Source organism: Anabas testudineus, chromosome 22, assembly GCF_900324465.2.
Source record: "Anabas testudineus chromosome 22, fAnaTes1.2, whole genome shotgun sequence".
Lineage (NCBI taxonomy): Eukaryota > Metazoa > Chordata > Actinopteri > Anabantiformes > Anabantidae > Anabas > Anabas testudineus.
This window is the reverse complement of record NC_046630.1, coordinates 6746271-6765994: the sequence shown is the minus strand read 5'-3', so window position 1 is coordinate 6765994 and position 19724 is coordinate 6746271. Positions and strand designations below refer to the sequence as shown.

Here is a 19724-nt window from a genome sequence, read left to right as displayed (position 1 = left end):
CGTATCTTTAAATGTTGTATATTGTAAAAACAATACCTCATTACAGGGAAAAAGTCCTGCAGATACATTTATCTGCATCTAATACAGAAATCAAAAGCTGTAGATATGTTTTGTATCTTGAGTCTGAAGGAGCAAAAGTGATAAATATATTTATCAGATAGATGCAGTGACACACAATAAATCTTACATCAGCACTGGTATGACATGAGTATGATAATAATGATTATTATTATTGTTATTATTAATAATTAACACCAGTGAGGTTTTCAATTCTTTGATCAGACCACTAGAGGGTATTGTTGCATTGATTTATGACTCTGAAATGCTGTGTCACTCTCTCTAAGCCCCAAGGTAAGAACCAAAAGCAAGTCCAAGTCCGCTAATAAGGGTTATTAAAAGCTGGTGCAGTCTCTGGTAATAATAACGTAAGATAGACATGCAACACGAAGGATATTTAACAGCTGTGTCATTGAAAACACATCTGGTTTAGCTTCCAACTTATGAAAACATTTGGGATCAGAAGAGGAAAATTAACCTTTTAAACTTTCTACAGAATATTTCCAAAACATTACAAGACCTTTTTTTTTAAATTTATTTATTTTTGCACTTTATGATTTCACTTTCAAATACTGAGCAGGTAAAGGTGAAAGTGTATTTGCCTTAGGCCTTAGAAACAATCAGCCATAACTTTGTTGTGTTTTATTGACATTCTTGATTAGTTCATTAATAAATCACGACAGTCAGAAGACACCAAGGGAATTTGTGTCTCACGTGAAATGAATCTCAGGATAAAATTCAAAAAAGGAAATGGATTTGACACCTCCAGTTCAATAAGACATGTCAACATCTTAATTTAGTGTGTCGTTTGATAATTAGCACTCAACACAAAGTCCTATCGAGGATGTAGGGAACATCATCAGTTTGAATTTAGTCACAAGTTGAAATGTTGGAAAATAGTTAAATTTGGACCTAAAAGTTATCAACAACATTATTACAACTGATTCTGATTCTGAGATGTGCATGTCCGGACCCGATTTGAGATGTTTAACAAACACGAACTTGCTGGTGGTGATAAAGGAAAAGAGAGAAGGTCATGGACGGATACAGACACATCAAGATTCAGCCTTTTGTTAACATTACCGTATGAAATATCATTGCAATTGATTTTAGATTTATTTATAATACTTTTAACCTGAAAATGAACCCTCGCAACCCTTCTGACATACAATACATGTGATGAAGATTATTTTCACCTGTCAGTGCAAAGCTTGTGGCTATTTTCGTTAGCTGGTCACAGTGTTAGTGATGGTCATGTTATTATTTTCACACGTTGCCTCTGATTGCAGACTGTAAACTGTTCAACAGTGTGTGTGTGTGTGTGTGTGTGTGTGTGTGTAAACTATATGTTCCAAGGTGGTGTATGTGTATATGCATGTACATGATAGTCCTAAGTATAGGTCATTTATTTTTTATACAAAGAGCAAGACGTACAAACCCTTTAGCAAGTCTATGATTTACAAAGCAATGTGTAGAGCATTTGTATAATTAAAACACACACGCACATAGTCATCCATCACACACTTGCACCGAAACATTCACGCTCTTACAGGTTGTTCTGCAGCCAGTTGAGGTAAGCTCTAATTCCTCTCTCCCCTACATCAAATTCAATTGGCCACTTCATAAAACACCCATGAAACCCATCCTCATAGTGGTCATTGGTAACTGTGACCCCTGCGTCCTGTAAGCGCTGTGCATACATCAGCCCATCATCCCTCAACACATCATTTTCGCATGTTATGATGTATGTCCGAGGGCACTTGGCCAAAACCTCTGCTCCCGCCAGAAGTGGTGCTGCCCGCACATCTAGCAGGCTCGGCACCTCCTTCACGAGCCCCTGCAGACCTTTTTCCACAATCACAGGCTTGTAGCTCTTCTTGCGTTTTGGGGGCAGCAGGCTTGTCCAGTCTAGTCGTGCCCTCAGCGCCGAGGTGATGGCCGACTGCTGCAAGGAGCTGTGGTTGTTTGCCAGAAACTGGGGCATCAGAGAAAGGTCAACACCGAGATACTGCAACCACAAACAAACCATTTGGGTCCGGTGGAGGAGGGGTACTTCCTGGTTCTGCAAATACGAAGGTGTGTTGAAATCCAGAGCTTGGAGCACTGGGTAGATCAAAGCCTGCACGCTGAACTTCACACTCATGGTGTCATCTGTGGAAATCTGGGAAAACAGAGTCACATATGAGGACCTGTGCCTTGTTTGTATTCACACTGCTGCACACTATCATAGGAGAAAGCATCTTTCTGTACCGCTTGAGCCACCGCAGCAGCCAGGTTTCCTCCAGCACTGTCTCCAGACACAGCCACACGCTCTGGATCAATCGCATACTTGGCCAGAACCTCTTTGGACAAAAAGTGTTTGGCAGCAGCAAGGCAATCTAAATACGGCACTGGGAAGTGCACCTCTGGATACAGACGATATCTATACAAACAAAGGTTGTAAGTGACAAACATTTGAAGGGAGTATATTTTCTGGGATTCTGATACTTCTTTAAATGTAGTTCTATATCAGCTGTTCTCAATGAGCAGAAAAAGGTAGTTCAGTGTTGCAGGAAGGGACAAACTTACTCAACAGAGACGACAACAGCGTTGAGCTCATCAGACAACTTGCGGGTCATTGTGTCATATGACCACATCTCTGAGGAAAAGAGGGAGAGACTTAGGATTGTGTAAAAGATGACAATGACATGGATGAAGGATGGATACTCACTGGCACTGCCGAAGGCCCAGCCTCCTCCATGGAAATAGATCAGCCCTCTCCTCAGATGCCCCTCCCCTCCAGCCGGCGGCTCGTAAACAAGGACAGGGATGCCAGCAAAAGTGATCTCGCTGACTTTGACTCCTGGGATGACCCCTCCGCCAGAGTCGGAACTGAGCAGCCTCCCCATCATGGCCTCTGTGTACGGTTGGATGGATTTGATGTAGGGGTCCAAGCCCAGATAATCTTTCAAAGATATCTGAAGACACAGGAGGATGAAGAGAGCATATTAGACTGAAAATGTCTGTCTCACTGTCTCATTACATTTTGTATTCAGGCAAACAGTGAAACAGGCTTCTACCCTAATAGGAAAGAAAAAACTAAATGCATTCATCGTTTACAGAGACTGTATCTTACTGATGTCTGTCCTCTCACCCCTAAACCTCTCAGACTATTTCAACAGTCAGGTTCAACGAAGGCCAGAAGACACACACTGCTTGGCACACTGGGCGCTCGCATCCAGGTTTCTACACTGCGACATGTTGGCCTAAAGTTTCACAATAATGTTGGTTTACAGTACGTGACCAGAGATTAGACTTTCAGGCAGGGGTGTAACAGTCCAACTTTCTTTCTCTGGATATTGATTCTTATACACACGCTCACATTTTCTGCCAACACTAACTGCAAACTAACAGTCAACTGTATTCCTATTCCCTTTTGTGAAGGAGAGCTCTGTGTGTCTAAGATACAACCTGAGAGCTGTTTACGTCATAATACATTTGGACAAATACTGTGTGTAAATGACATGCGGGCTGCTGTTTGCATCTGTGCCAACAAGCTCCTGTATAATCTGCTGTGTGGATCAGTCAGTATGGCAATAAGTAACTAATTCTCTTCGTCCAATCACTTTTAAAAGTAGAACAAAGGTATAGTTCATTTTCTTTATACCATAACAAAGGTCAGTCCCTCGCAGCTACTTTGCAAAGATGTAGCACCAAATCAGACACCATTTAAAATTCACAAAGTTAATGACTTTTAACATAAAGCTTTAATAGATAAGATCAGAGCCACGTTTGCAGAAGCAAGGTGTGTTCCTGCACTGCAACTTCACTGAGTGATTGTTGAGTCGCTCCCTCTGTGCACTGGCTGCAAAGAGAAACACACTTATTCACTTTACTTCCCTATGTTCTCAGTCCCAGTGAAGACATGTCCATCCTTACCAGTCGCACCACTGTCCTGATTCCTGCGTCCAGCATCATCAACTTCCACGGCTCCTGGATCTCATCTGGCAGCGGGATGTAAACGTAATAAGCGAAACCCACCGTTAATAACACGGTGACAACGACCGGCAGCAGCCTCATGTTGCTCTGACACCTTCACGGTCTTCAGCTGACATGAACAGGACTGAGGATGCGGACTGACTCCGCTGCTGGAAACAAGGAGCCCAACATTCCCCCTGCAGAACTTCAAAATAAAACCACAATGAACTATTTTATGTTGTATCTGTCAGTACTTTAACAACTATCACAGGTCAGCTTAGTATTTCTGACTGTTAGATGCGTCTTGTTCTGCACAAAACCTCATGGATAGCCTTTAGAAACTTAACAAGTTAGTTTGATACACTTATTTTGAAAGGCAGCAACAGCAAATGGACATATGGGAAATTGAGTCTTGTGTTTTTTTATTTTAAAGTTAGTAGTTGTATTACTTTAATGTGGCCACTAAAGGGCACAACAGAGCTGCACATTGAATTTCCAATTTTAATTCCCAGACCATCTTAAAACTTAAGAACATGATCTTTGCTTACTTAAAATATTTTTATTTAAAATGTTCACTTTAATGGTGAAAGTGAATATTGAGGGATTATTATACGGTTTATAATCAAAAGCACTATTTGAACTCACTGCTGGTGCCTTTTCATGTGAAAAACATCAATACTAGACTGACTGGCATTGCTAAAAGTGATGAAGAGGCAATCAGCGGGCTGCAGAAAGGCAGTACCCACCTGGTGCAGGAAGAACTTCCTCCTCCTTGGTTTCCCCCATCTCTTCCTTGCCTCCCCTTCTGTCTCCCCTGTGGAAGGCAGTCTGAGTAGGTTCTGGGCGTAGATTGTAGTAGAGGCCCGCTCTGGGCACCAGCAGGTCTCCTCCCTTCAAAGGACAGACCTTTCTGGCCCTCCCATGATCTGACTCGCTCCCCCAAATAACCCCTGCTTCTCTGTGAGCCTGCACATAAACCAGCAGAAATACACATAAGAGTTCCAACCATTCACTGTGATGCTACTTTTAAAATATGAAGCAAATGTGAGAAACTCTGAGTTTGCAAATAATGCTTACAGATGTGTCCACTGTTAGCACCAGGAATCCCTGCATGATGATGTTAGATAATATAATATTAAATCATCACACATAATTATAAACTTCTGAAATGGATCATTCCATTATAATGAACAGATGATAATTGTAGTTTTACTCGAAGAAGGTATTTCTACACTATGGTATTGCTAGTTTCTAAAATGCAAACTAAAATCTGTATGTTTTACAAACTACTTGCAAATTTAGAGTTTGATACTTTCACCCAACAAAAAGCTGGAACAGAAACAAATCACAACTCAACAGTTTCTAATATATTCTAGCTACATAATTCTGTGTGACCCAATTCTAAATGAACAGGTTAACTGGTAACAGGTGAAGGTGTCATGGTTTGGGTATAAAGAAGGATCCACCAAACACTCATGGGTCATGGCTCAGCACTTTACACCAACCTTTCTGAACAACTTGTCAACTAGTTTACAAATTGCAAATCATTTTGATCTTTTACCATCTACAGTGCATAATGGAAATATTCTGGGGCTCTGGGAAGTTCACATAGGCTCAGGGGTGCTTTGGAAAACTGTTCAATACAGTCCACCGCTGCATTTAGAAACACCACCTGAAACTCTTTTACAGAAGGAGGAAGCCATACTTGCCGGACTCTCTGGGCCTACGTTTATGTCAAATGGACCAGAACACAGTTGAAATGTGCTCTGTGGTCGGACCAGTCCATGTTTCAGCTTTTTCTCCATGCCAAAGTTGAAAGAGACCATCTATACTTATCAGCAATAGTGTGATGGTGTGGGAGTGCATCAGTGCCCAAGACATGACTGAGGTGGTAAGTAACTAAGTACCTGAGTTCAATTTTGAGGTACTTTTACTTCACTGGAGTATTTCCATTTTATTTTACTTTTACTTCCTCGACTAACAAATCAGATCAATCAAATCAATATTGTACTTTTACTTCCACTACATTCATTTAACCCTAAACAGCATCCTCATTCTCCAAAGGATTAAAAGGAAAGCTGATGGTTGTTGGAAACATGCACCACTTTTTGAGACAGAGACGTGTTGCAGGAATCTAACTATTTGCATCTTTACAAAATACAATTAAGTTGATTAGTGAAAATGTGAAGTGTCACAGGGCCTTTTCTTAGCATTTTGACATCACTGGACCTAAAATCCCTTCAGCATAACTTCATTTTGAATGCTATATCCCTATGGTGCCTGTAAGTAAGTGTCCCTGTAAAATAAATGATAGTTAAGTGAGTTATGAGTTGATAGAGGTTATTTAGTGATGCACTCACTGTCTGTTAGTTCAAGTGGAAGTCAAACACATATCTTACCGTGTTCAGGACTTTGTTGAAGTACATAAAACTGACAGCAACCGCAATGGTCTGGAGGAGGATCGCTGCGAGTATGATGAGCCCCAGACACTGGAAAGAAATAGAAATGGCCATAACACCGTGAGAGAAAAGCACCCGAAACTAGTCCCGAACAGAAGGAAGACACTTGGAGCAGCCAGGACAAGTCTGATCAAGCTCTGCTGCATTTCTGCTCTGGAGGCAGAGAGAAGGAGGGAAAGTGTGCAGCAGCTTGTAGGTGGAGCACAGAGGAGGTATGAGCGATTACAACAGCCCCAAGATGTCACTGCTATTAAAAATGTGCAGGGAGGTTTAATGCTGCCCGTGCAACTCGAGGACGCGTTCAGGTGCTGTCAGAAATATATTTATATATACAGTGAGGGAAAAAATTATTTGAACCCCAGCTGATTTTGTAAGTTTGCCCACTAACAAAGAAATGATCAGTCTATAATTTCAATGGTAGGTTTATTTGAACAGTGAGACACAACAATGACAAAAAAAATCCAGAAAAATGCGTTTCAAAAAGAGTTATAAATTAATTTGCATTTCCATGAAGGAAATAAATATTTGATCCCCTATCCGTCAGCAAGATCTCGAGCTCCCAGGTGGATCTTATACAGGTAACGAGCTGACATTGGCCCTCTCAGCTCGTTACCTGTATAAAAGAGACCTGTCCACAGAAGCAATCAATCAATCCAGATTCCAAACTCTTCACCATGGCCAAGACCAAAGAGCTTTCCAAGGATGTCAGGGACAGGATTGTGGACCTACACAAGGCTGGAATGGGCTACAAGACCATCGCCAAGCAGCTGGGTGAGAAGGTGACAACAGTTAGTGCAATCATTCGCAAATGGAAGAAACATAAATTAACTGCCAATCTCCCTTGGTCTGGAGCTCCATGCAAGATCTCACCTCGTGGAGTTTCAATGATAATGAGAACGGTGAGGAATCAGCCAAGAACCACTCGGGAGGAACTTGTCAATGATCTCAAGGCAGCTGGGACCATAGTCACCAAAAAAACAGTTGGTAACACACTACGCCGTGAAGGACTGAAATCCTGCTGTGCCCGCAAGGTCCCCCTGCTCAAGAAAGCCCATCTACAGGCCCGTTTGAAGTTTGCCACTGAACATCTGACTGATTCAGAGGAAGACTGGGTGAAAGTGTTGTGGTCAGATGAGACCAAAATCGAGCTCTTTGGCATCAACTCAACCTGCTGTGTTTGGAGGAGGAGGAAGGCTGCCTATGACTCCAAAAACACCATCCCCACGGTCAAATATGGAGGTGGAAACATTATGCTTTGGGGGTGTTTTTAAGGACAGGACAATTGCACCGCATCAAAGGGAGGATGGATGGGGCCATGTACCGTCGAATGTTGGGTGAGAACCTCCTTCCCTCAGTCAGGGCATTGAAAAGGGTCGTGGTTGGGTACTCCAGCATGACAATGATCCAAAACACACGGCCAAGGCAACAAATGACTGGCTCAAGAAGAAGCATATTAAGGTCATGGAGTGGCCTAGTCAGTCTCCAGAACTTAATCCCATAGAAAATCTGTGGAGGGAGCTGAAGGTTCGAGTTGCCAAACATTGGAGAGGATCTGCAAAGAGGAGTGGGCCAAAATCCCCCCTGAGATGTGTGCAAACCTTGTGGCCAACTACAAGAAACGGCTGACCTCTGTGATTAACAAAGGTTTTGCCACCAAGTACTAAAGCACGTTTTTCAAAGGGATCAAATACTTATTTCCTTCGTGGAAATGCAAATTAATTTATAACTCTTTTTGAAACGAATTTTTCTGGATTTTTTTTGTCATTGTTGTAATTTTTCCCTCACTGTATATATTTATCAGATAGATGCAGTGTATTCAAAAGTTTCTCAGAACTGTCCTTTAGTGCAGTGACACACAGTAAATCTTCTGTAATCGTACATCAGCACTGGTATGACATGAGTGATCATTACTACTGTAAATGTGTTAACACCAGTGAGGTTTCCAACTCTTTGATCAGACCGCTAGAGGGTATTGTTGCATTGATTTATGACCCTGAAATGCTGTGTCACTCTCTTTAAGCCCCAAGGTAAGAACCAAAAGCAAGTCCAAGTCCGCTAATGAGGGTTATTAAAAGCTGGTGCAGTCTCTGGTAATAATAACGTAGGGTAGACATGCAACACGAAGGATATTTAACAGCTGTGTCATTGAAAACACATCTGGTTTAGCTTCCAACTTATGAAAACATTTGGGATTAGAAGAGGAAAATTAACCTTTTAAACCTTTGAACACTTTCTACAGAATATTTCCAGAACATTACAAGACCTTTTCATGAATTTATTTATTTTTCCACTTTGGTGGTGTCACTTCCAAATACTGAGCAGGTAAAAGTGATACTGTACAGTAAATGCAAACTGTTTGTTGGATGATGGAAACACAGAAGCCTTACAAACAATCATCCATAAGTTTATACAAATGTATAAACTGAAACACGGACAAGGCTCTTCTTCATAAGTTTGGCTTGATGTGTTTTATTGACATTCTTGATTAGTTCATTAGGAAATCATGACAGTCAGGAGACACCAAGGGAATTTGTGTCTCACGTGAAATGAATCTCAGGATAAAATGTAAGAAAATAAATGGATTTGACACCTCCAGTTGAAACAGATATCACATTTAGCTTTGAGCTTAATGTTGTCAATAAAATACTAACATGCTGACATTGACAAAATGCAGATTTTAAGTAGATATGTCAACATCTTATTGTTAGCGTCTTTTAATAATTAGTTTACATTTAGTCAGAAGTTAAACTGTAGAGAAATAGTTAAATTTGGACCTCAAAGTTATCAACAACATTATTATAACTGATTCTGATTCTGAGATGTGCATGTCTGGACCCGATTTGAGATGTTTAACATCGAACTTGCTGGTGGTGATAAAGGAAAAGAGAGAATGTCATGGACGGATACAGACACATCAAGATTCAGCCTTTTGTTAACATTACAGTATGAAATATCATTGCAATTGATTTTAGATTTATTTATGATACTTTTAACCTGAAAATGAACCCTCGCAACCCTTCTGACATACAATACATGTGATGAAGATTATTTTCATATCATTGCAAAGCTTGTGGCTATTTTCGTTAGCTGGTCACAGTGTTAGTGATGGTCATGTTATTATTTTCACACGTTGCCTCTGATTGCAAACTGTAAACTGCTCAACAGTGTGTGTGTGTGTGTGTGTGTGTGTGTGTGTGTGTGTGTGTGTGTGTAAACTATATGTTCCAAGGTGGTGTATGTGTATATGCAGGTACATGACAGTCCTGAGTATAGGTCATTTAAGACGTACAGACCCTTTAGCAAGTCTATTATTCACAATGCAAGGTATAGCGCATTTGTATCATTAAAACACACACACACATATTCATCCATCACACACTTGCACCGAAACATTCACGCTCTTACAGGTTGTTCTGCAGCCAGTTGAGGTAACCTCTAATTCCTCTCTCCCCTACATCAAATACCACTGGCCACATTATAAGGAACCCATGAAACCCATCGTCATAATGGTCATTGGTAACTGTGACCCCTGCGTCCTGTAAGCGCTGTGCATACATCAGCCCATCATCCCTCAACACATCATATTCGCATGTTATGATGTATGTCCGAGGGCACTTGGCCAAAACCTCTGCTCCCGCCAGAAGTGGTGCTGCCCGCACATCTAGCAGGCTCGGCACCTCCTTCACGAGCCCCTGCAGACCTTTTTCCACAATCACAGGCTTGTAGCTCTTCTTGCGTTTTGGGGGCAGCAGGCTTGTCCAGTCTAGTCGTGCCCTCAGCTCAGAGGTGATGGCCGACTGCTGCAAGGAGCTGTGGTTGTTTGCCAGAAACTGGGGCATCAGAGAAAGGTCAACACCGAGATACTGCAACCACAAACGAACCATGAAGTTCCGGTAGAGGATGGGCACTTCCTGGTTCTGCAAGTACGAAGGTGTGTTGAAATCCAGAGCTTGGAGCACTGGGTAGATCAAAGCCTGCACGCTGAACTTCACACTCATGGTGTCATCTGTGGAAATCTGAGAAAACAGAGTCACATATGAGGACCTGTGCCTTGTTTGTATTCACACTGCTGCACACTATCATAGGAGAAAGCATCTTTCTGTACCGCTTGAGCCACCGCAGCAGCCAGGTTTCCTCCAGCACTGTCTCCAGACACAGCCACACGCTCTGGATCAATCGCATACTTGGCCAGAACCTCTTTGGACAAGAAGTGTTTGGCAGCAGCAAGGCAATCTAAATACGGCACTGGGAAGTGCACCTCTGGATACAGACGATATCTATACAAACAAAGGTTGTAAGTGACAAACATTTGAAGGGAGTATATTTTCTGGGATTCTGATACTTCTTTAAATGTAGTTCTATATCAGCTGTTCTCTATGAGCAGAAAAAGGTAGTTCAGTGTTGCAGGAAGGGACAAACTTACTCAACAGAGACGACAACAGCGTTGAGCTCATCAGACAACTTGCGGGTCATTGTGTCATATGACCACATCTCTGAGGAAAAGAGGGAGAGACTTAGGATTGTGTAAAAGACGACAATGACATGGATGAAGGATGGATACTCACTGGCACTGCCGAAGGCCCAGCCTCCTCCATGGAAATACATCAGCCCTCTCCTCAGATGCCCCTCCCCTCCAGCCGGCGGCTCGTAAACAAGGACAGGGATGCCAGCAAAAGTGATCTCGCTGACTTTGACTCCTGGGATCACCCCTCCGCCAGAGTCGGAACTGAGCAGCCTCCCCATCATGGCCTCAAACCTCTCTGTGTAGGGTGTGATGGATTTGATGTAGGGGTCCAAGCCCAGATCATTTTTCAAAGAGATCTGTGGACGGGAAGAGTAGAGAAGACTGAAACTGTCTGTCTCGCCGTCTTATTACATTTTATGTTCAGGCAAACAGTGAAACCGGCTTCTACCCTAATAGGAAAGAAAAAACTAAATGCATTCATTGTTTGTTAAATTGAGATAGACCCAACTGTCACCCAGTCACCTTTGAGATAGATAGATAAGATACACAGACTGTATCTTACTGATGTCTGTCCTCTCACCCCTAAACCTCTCAGACTATTTCAACAGTCAGGTTCAACGAAGGCCAGAAGACACACACTGCTTGACACACTGGGCGCTCGGATCCAGGTTTCTACACTGCGACATGTTGGCCTAAAGTTTCACAATAATATTAGTTAGACGTTCAGGCAGGGGTGTAACAGTCCAACTTTCTTTCTCTGGATATTGATTCTTATACACACGCTCACATTTTCTGCCAACACTAACTGCAAACTAACAATCAACTGTATTCCTATTCCCTTTTTGTGGAGGAGAGCTCTGTGTGTCTAAGATACAACTTGAGAGCTGTTTACGTCATAATACATTTGGACAAATACTGTGTGTAAATGACATGCGGGCTGCTGTTTGCATCGGAGCCAACAAGCTCCTGTATAATCTGCTGTGTGGATCAGTCAGTATGGCAATAAGTAACTAATTCTCTTCGTCCAATCACTTTTAAAAGTAGAACAAAGGTATAGTTCATTTTCTTTACACCATAACAAAGGTCAGTCCCTCGTAGCTGCTTTGCAAAGATGTAGCACCAAATCAGACACCATTTAAAATTCAATCTCCACCTGTTAATATGCTTCATAAGCTCTTTTCCAAAATTACTCCATTCCACTAATACTCCTTGACTGATGTTGTTTCAGGACCTTCAGATTTGTTTATTTATAACGACTTTTAACATAAAGCTTTAACAGATAAGATCAGAGCCACGTTTGCAGAAGCAAGGTGTGTTCCTGCACTGCAACTTCACTGAGTGATTGTTGAGTCGCTCCCTCTGTGCACTGGCTGCAAAGAGAAACACACTTATTCACTTTACTTCCCTATGTTCTCAGTCCCAGTGAAGACATGTCCATCCTTACCAGTCGTGTCAGAGTCCTAAATCCTGCGTCCAGCATCATCAACTTCCACGGCTCCTGGATCTCATCTGGCAGCGGGATGTAAACGTAATAAGCGAAACCCACCGTTAATAACACGGTGACAACGACCGGCAGCAGCCTCATGTTGCTCTGACACCTTCACGGTCTTCAGCTCACATGAACAGGACTGAGGATGCGGACTGACTCCGCTGCTGGAAACAAGGAGCCCAACATTCCCCCTGCAGAACTTCAAAATAAAACCACGATTGACGATGTTATATTTTATCTGTCAGTAATTTAACAACTATCACAGGTCAGCTTAGTATTTCTGACTGTTAGATGCGTCTTGTTCTGCATAAAACCTCATGGATAGCCTTTAGAAACTTAACAAGTTAGTTTGATACACTTATTTTGAAAGGCAGCAACAGCAAATGGACATATGGGAAATTGAGTCTTGTGTTTTTTTATTTTAAAGTTAGTAGTTGTATTACTTTAATGTGGCCACTAAAGGGCACAACAGAGCTGCACATTGAAGATAATCTCATTTTATTACAGTCTAATGGGAAAAATGTCATTAGACTGTAATATAATGGGAAATTCTCAAAAACTACAAAATCAAAAATGTAGTTTTTAAGAATCTAGTGTTTCTTGTGTTTCTTGATAATAATGATTGTTAGTGATGTAAATAAGTAAGTTAATTCAACTTACAATTTCTAATTTTAATTTCCAGACCTAAGACCATGATCTATGCTTACTTAAATTTTTTTGATTTGAAATGTTCACTTCAATGGCAGGTGAATACTGAGGGATTATTATATGGTTTATAATCAAAAGCACTATGTGAACACACTGCTGATGCCTTTTTATGTGAAAAACATCAATACTGGACTGAAGTCTCACTAAAGAGCAATAATGGTGCAAGCTGCTGGCAAGAGTTTGTCTGTTTTTGGATATAACATATTTTCACCAGGCCAGTCACCACAGCAATCCGAGTATAGAAGAGAATCAGAAAGGATGTGAGTTTGGTGAGAGAACGGGAGTAATGCACCAAGCACATTTTAACCAAAGAAGTTGCGTTTATAGGCCTGTGTGGTGGGCATCTTGGACCACAACCAGGGAGCGTAAACATGTAATAGTAAAAGTGGACGAGGCAAAGAGCTTCAGTGTCTCTCGATCTCTCTGTGCTATTTATCGCTCTGATTCCTCCCATGGTTTAACTTTTAAATGGCCACTCTCTGTCCCTGGTGGCCCTGTGTGAGAATGTAAACAAACATCACAGCTGATGAGGTTCTGTCCGCTGCACTGGCCCAGTTTTCCAAAACACTGCAGACAGACCACCAGACCATGTCAGATTAGCCTTTTGTATAACCAGTGGAGCCATGACACGACAAGGTGGCTGCAAAATATCATAGTGATGTTTTAATTTAAAAAAATGTTGATGTGGCAGAAGAATTAACTTTGCTCTGTCTCTGTGTTTAAGGTCCCCAGCTAATGTTACAGAGCAATGACCCTTATTAGCAGTAGCATAGCAAACTCCTCCGTCTCCATTATTACTGTACTCATGGATAGAAATAAATGCAAATTCTTCTCAAAATGTCAAACTGTTCCTTTAATGAACTCTAATTTTGTGCCATTGTCCTCCACTCAACCCATAATCATCAGGGCTCATGCAGTAAGATAAATAGTATTACCAGAGGGTTTACAGTGTAACCTGGTTTAGAAACTGAATAAATCAACAGCAAAAGGAGGATTGTGTTTCTCAAGTGGTCTTTTCTCAGTGTTTTGATCGTTTTCTTTCTATGTCCAATAGTACAGTTAAGCCAGACTGAAGCTACAGTTACTCATGACGCACAAAACAACCTTTTTGCAGTCATCTTGAAATCCTACATCCTGCAGGGGGGTCAGTGTTTCACGCTCAAAAGACAACTTTGAGTCAGACACAGATGCCACACTTGCTCACTCTCCAAAAAATCCCTCTGAATGAAAGCGTCAGCAGAAAGCCTAAACGTTAAGGTGATATATGTGCTCGCTTGTGGGTGTGTGTGTTGTAAAGAGTGTGCATTAAAATTCCCCTCCCTCCCATGAGTTGGTCTGGCATCTCTCCCTCCAGTCTGTGGTATGGAGGGCAGAGAGAGGGGCCTCTCTCTTGTGTCGCTGACTGAAATTACACTTAAGGTCATTTAACATGACTGAATGCATAAGGCTGAGGCAGTCCTGTGCTTTTGTGAAACCCCTTTCAATTGGAGGCCCTGAAGTAAAAAATTCACAGGCATTTAATCTGCTAAACCATGCAAAAGATGTTTTGCAACAACCTGCTGCAAACAAAAATTAGAAGTGATAAAATCTTTGGTAATTTTGGAACATGCGATATGTAGGAAGGAACTCGTTATTTCATTATTTTGCAGGCGAAGCACAGAATATACTTTAGTTAATCAACGTTAGCTGTGTCAGTGTCAGCTGTATAACCACTTAAGCAGTGGAGCCAACAGGAGCACAAAGTGACATTTTCCCCTTAAGATGGAACTAACAGGAATTCAAGTTGACCACAGGCACTTTTTTTAACTTCAAGTCAACAGGAAGTGTGTCTTTGATACTAAAAAGATATTCTGCAGCTTGGTATGTTTCCTATTCTCATGAAGCTGCACTGGTGAGGACTGGAAACAGTCACGAGAGCTGCACTGAAATGTAATTATGTACATCAAAGTACAAATTTGAGGTTCTTTTCTCAAGCATTTTCTTTTGATACTTTAAACTTCTCTATAACAAAAAAGAGATAAATGTAATTTGTTATCTTACTAGTTTTCTAAAACCTTAGTGACTAGTTAATTCACAAGTTAGAATTGTTGCATGTAAAGCATACAGAGCTTGTAAGATATTATAACTATCAGTTTCTCATGATGCCAAACATGTCACACACCCAAATCAAAAATAGAGTAACTAAGAAACAAAGAGGAACTCCTACTTCTTTTGTAGGTGTAATAAATGAAGTATATTTAATTGTTAAAGGCACTTTTAAACCTGTTTACAGCTTTAAATTTATAATTTTTTAAATAAATGCATCATTTCAAGCACATGTGGGACGTGTGCACAGAACATTTTGTTCATGTTTGTGGTAGTGCACATAGACATAGACACACAGGGACAATAATGTATTGAGGTATTCAGAAATGCCATGGCCAGAAGGCCAGCTGGTATGCTTCAGCTGCAACACAGACTATTTCTGAAATGAAAAACAACAACCTGTTGTTATTCTGCCCTCTGCTAAGCAAGGTGTCACACTTGTAAGAATGGGAACAGAAGCAGACTTAGTTTTGTGCTGGGTGGTTTGCTGCGGCTGGTGTGAGACGTTCAAGTACACATAGTTCTTTACTGGCTGAAGGCCACTTGCTCGGCTGCTGAAGTCATCATCTTAGCAGGGTGGACTCCTTTTTTTTCCCTCTTTCATATTTATTGCAGCATTTTCTCTGCTTTTACGCAGCTCCTTTTACAAGTATGGTGTGATGTTGCTAGTTTGGTTTGAATTAGTTTCAAAAGAAGTTAGAGTCCTGTGAAGATTATTTATGTTAGCAACATCATTACAAATATATCAATTCAACAGAAGTGGTTGCAACTGATACTTTGTTCCACTACCAGCAAGGAAGTGAGCATGTGAGACACAACTAAAACAAATGACATCACCTCTCGTGTTGTAGCTATTAGCAAACATGGGATGTGCAACAAAAGACAGAAAGACAATGAAGAGAACTAATCCAAAACGCTAAACATTCATTATTTCCATCTGCTTTTATCCAGCTCTTGCACTATCCACATTCTTTTATAGTCAGGGTGTAGAGTCTGTGTGAAGGTAGAAATATCTTGTCTAGACTCTTTACTTTGAAAGTCCACTTCTGTTTTTATTTGTCACATGCTTTGTATTGATAACAAATAAAAAAGTAAAAATCTTAGAGTATTGAAGTTGATTCTGAGTCATAGTGCACAGGTCAGCTAACAACATGTTAGAGAGATTTTCCGACTCTCATTTACTGTATTAAATGCCCACACAAAACAGCCAGGAGCCAAAACAGCCTCTGACTAATGCTATCTTGGGGAATGAATTAAAATCTTTGCTTTACTGTACAGGAGGAGACCGGGGAGGAGATACAAAGTAAAGACAACACAGTCTCACGTATCCTATCGCACATGGGTAGGACACGTTGCCAGAAAGCCATTGATTAATTCTGTTGTAGAGGTGGGAAAAGGTTTCATATGCTCTTCATCCCCAATTTTGCAGTTTCTCCTCTCATCTTTTGTCAAACTCCTCCCTTCTACTCCCAACCAAATCTTTCCACCACCAACTCACAGCCAGCTCATATGTAGTTACTGTCAGACTCAGGTTTTCCGTTGGTCCCCTGGGGATCCTGAACTTCACAAGATGGATGGTAAGGTACATTCACAGCCCACACTTTGGCAAAAGTATTGGGCTGGCAGCAGGCCTGGGCAGAGAGGGGTCAAAGGTCACATGTCAGATAGAGACTAATGTGGACAACCGCATGCCTCAGCCCTGACTGTTAACCTGGAGGTGCATGAAGGAGGTGCTGTACTGTTCCAGTAAGGAGAGATGCAGCTGTTTCCCTACACATAAAACGTCTGCATGACTAGCTGAAGGAAACAGTGGCAAATACAAACAACCACATAAAAGACAAAACTGAAATGCACATAAGGCAGCGCAGATTAACATAGCAGCTATGATTAAACTTGCATTAAAACACACGCACATCGATGTGCACACACACATGAGCTCCCACTTCCTCCCCTGCATACTCAGCCGACGCCCCGTCCCACTCCCAAGAGTCTCTCTCTGGCCTAAATGGGATCCTGATGTTCTGCTAACCAAACCCCCACGCTCACCCCCTGCCCGTTGTCCCCTTCAGCCAAATCTGAGGCTATTAAACGTGGTTTCACACTCCTCCCCTCGTCCTCAGCTGCTGCAGAGCGACACTGACAAGAGGCAGCTGTTGCAGTGGTGAGAGTGATGCAGTAGGCAGCAACCAGAAGAGATACAGAGATAAGTAGCCAGATAGTCAGACATACAGTGAGGTGGGGGTCACCTCCGGCTTTTACATGTACATTAAAGTGTGAGTGATCGCAGTTTTATCAGCACATTAATTTGTGGTTGTGGCCTGTGGGATTTCTTTTATTAAATTTGTAGCTTGACTGCCTCAAAGATGTAAGAACATATGGAAACAGGAGCAGCAGTACCTTTGGATTTTGGGAAGCTGCAGTACATGTGTACACAAACTGAAGAGGCTGGATAGAAGACAGACAGAAGGTGTCTTGGCCTGGAGAAGTGAACCAGCTTAGGCAGCTGAAATCATGTAAGACTCTAATAAAACTCTTCCCATTTTTTAATAATTTCCCTGTGGAGACAAAACCCAAGACACAGAATTCAAGAACACGCTGGCAAGCGGGCTCACCTTTTAGAAATCCATGTGTAGTCAAGGGTTTTATTAAATTGGGCTTAGTAATAAGCTCACATGTGTGTGTGCCGGATTCAGGCCTGGATAGCTGAACTGTGGTGAATGTCTGTGTGACTGTGACCTCGCCGTCCTTGACTCTATATGTGATTCTGTATTCCTGGCATCTGTTGCTTTCAGCAGAAGCTCAGATCCAGGTGCCGCGTCCGTAAGGCAAGCTTGCGCGTACAGTGTGTGCGGTGCATACGTGTTGGTAAGGGAGGTGCTGAGTGACGATCCCTGTTCCATTTTGTCAGGATGTGTCAGCACCCTCGTTGCTTTCTTTTTATCCCTTCAGCCCTTTCTCCTGCACCTCTTTTTCAGCTCTGCGCTGCAGCTTCCCAGTTGAAGAAGGTCTGGTCTTTTCTGATATTTACTGATGATTTCACAGTTTATTTTAAGTAATGTCCTATAAGAAAAATAAAGTATATATAAAGTGTAGTTCAACCAAACTGTAAAAACGTTTTCCGACCTAACGCTAGTAATATTTAGTCACAATGTGTTTTTTATTTTCTCTAAGGTTTGACACACCTATGCAGTCAAAGCAGTGTGATATGTTAATATTTCATCTAAAGCCAATGGAACACAGCAACATTTCTGTGATGCATTGAAACCACTAAAAGATTGCCACTAACTTGTAGGAAATATGTAATAGCTGGCAGTGCTCAGGAGGCTTCACTTGCACAAACCTTTCTTGTTAAGTGGAAGAAACACGATTTGTGTTTTCACATTGTATCTGGCTAGAGTTCCCAGGCAAGGCAAAGAAATTAGATAGAAATTAAAATTGTGTTCTACCCTCTGCTGCCGTCAGGAAATTGTTATGTAAGTGGCCCAAAATGTTAAGGCGACTTTTTGTTGTCCTTTCGGCTGGACCTCTTCCTGTAACACAGCTCCCCCTCTAATTGAGTGTATTTATTTTTACCCTGTTAAGTAAGACAAGGTGCTGTCTAACATGCATGCACACACAGTCTCGGAGATAAATAGACAGAAACACACACACACACACACACACACCCAGGCTCTTCATGTCAGGTGATTCAGGCCTTGTGATAGTTGATGTTGTTACTGGAGACACATTCCAGGAGGATTTGGAGGTGGATCTTAGGTGTTAGTGTAAGTGTTTCTGAGTGTGTGTGTGTGTGTGTGTGTGTGTGTGTGTGCAAAGAGCTGGGGTGCTTTAAATCAAATGCGATGCACATCGTTCATTAGCAGGTCTTAATCTCACTCATCAGCTTGGTAACTTCACACCCCGAGCAACACAACCACAGACCATATCCCATTTTAGCTATTTTGTCTCATTTAATAAAAGGCGCCAGCATCCACGCCACCTCTCATAAGACTGATGACGGTCACCTATCAGTCCCATCAGCCCCTCTGACCATGAAGATCTAGAAGAGGTGTAACAAAGCAGGGTTTCTGCCACTACAAAGCAGATCTCCACAACCTTTGATTGAACACAACCCATGGATGAGTAACTAAGGAGAGCTTTGGCCAGCATTCCCCTCTTGGAGTTACTGTGTAGGTGTTCATGTCAGTCACCTGTCTAATTAAAAAAAATCTTTGCATCTACCTTTATAAATTCAAACAGCATCACGATCTGCAGTGCTTTAGTTGACTACCTGGTCTCCATAGAAACAGAGGTTTTGAGCACTAAAGTCTTAAAGCATCTCACCAAGTTAATTGTGTAGTTAAACTATTGCTGCTGTCTGATGAACACTTAGTCCTCCATCCATTGATCTGTTGTCTCAACCACGTCTCCTTTTAAGTGTTGAGGGGGTACCGGAGCCGATCCAATCTATAGTTAATTGATTAATAAAAGAGGTCCAGGGCATTTAGCTCACGCACTTTTTTGC

At 41.7% G+C, this 19724-nt stretch overlaps 1 protein-coding gene across 3 annotated transcripts; it reads right to left on the bottom strand.

Moving 5' to 3' along the window:
* Nucleotides 1–609: 609 nt before the first annotated feature.
* On the bottom strand, nt 610–12943 carry nceh1a (neutral cholesterol ester hydrolase 1a). Of its 3 annotated transcripts, XM_026339710.1 has the most exons (6): nt 12383–12943; nt 11223–11294; nt 2768–2951; nt 2626–2695; nt 2308–2479; nt 610–2218 (listed from the first exon to the last, which is right to left on the bottom strand). In XM_026339710.1, the coding sequence occupies exons 1-6, from the start codon at nt 12521–12523 to the stop codon at nt 1604–1606; spliced, it is 1254 nt and encodes a 417-aa protein (XP_026195495.1). In that variant the 5' UTR covers nt 12524–12943; the 3' UTR covers nt 610–1603. The 3 variants fall into 3 exon arrangements, with proteins under 3 accessions (XP_026195495.1, XP_026195496.1, XP_026195494.1); XM_026339711.1 differs by lacking the exons at nt 11223–11294; nt 12383–12943 and adding an exon at nt 3976–4775 and having other exon boundaries at nt 2768–3014; XM_026339709.1 differs by lacking the exons at nt 610–2218; nt 2308–2479; nt 2626–2695; nt 2768–2951 and adding exons at nt 8927–10489; nt 10579–10750; nt 10897–10966 and having other exon boundaries at nt 11039–11294.
* Nucleotides 12944–19724: the final 6781 nt, after the last annotated feature.

Coding starts and splice junctions, on each gene's coding strand:
- nceh1a (XM_026339710.1), bottom strand. CDS start 12,523: ATGAGGCTGCTGCCGGTCGTTGTCACCGTGTTATTAACGGTGGGTTTC. Junction 2,952..11,222: donor CCTACACAGAGAGGTTTGAG/GCCATGATGGGG, acceptor CCGTACACAGAG/GCCATGATGGGGAGGCTGCT. Junction 2,696..2,767: donor CTGGGCCTTCGGCAGTGCCA/GTGAGTATCCAT, acceptor TCTTTTCCTCAG/AGATGTGGTCATATGACACA.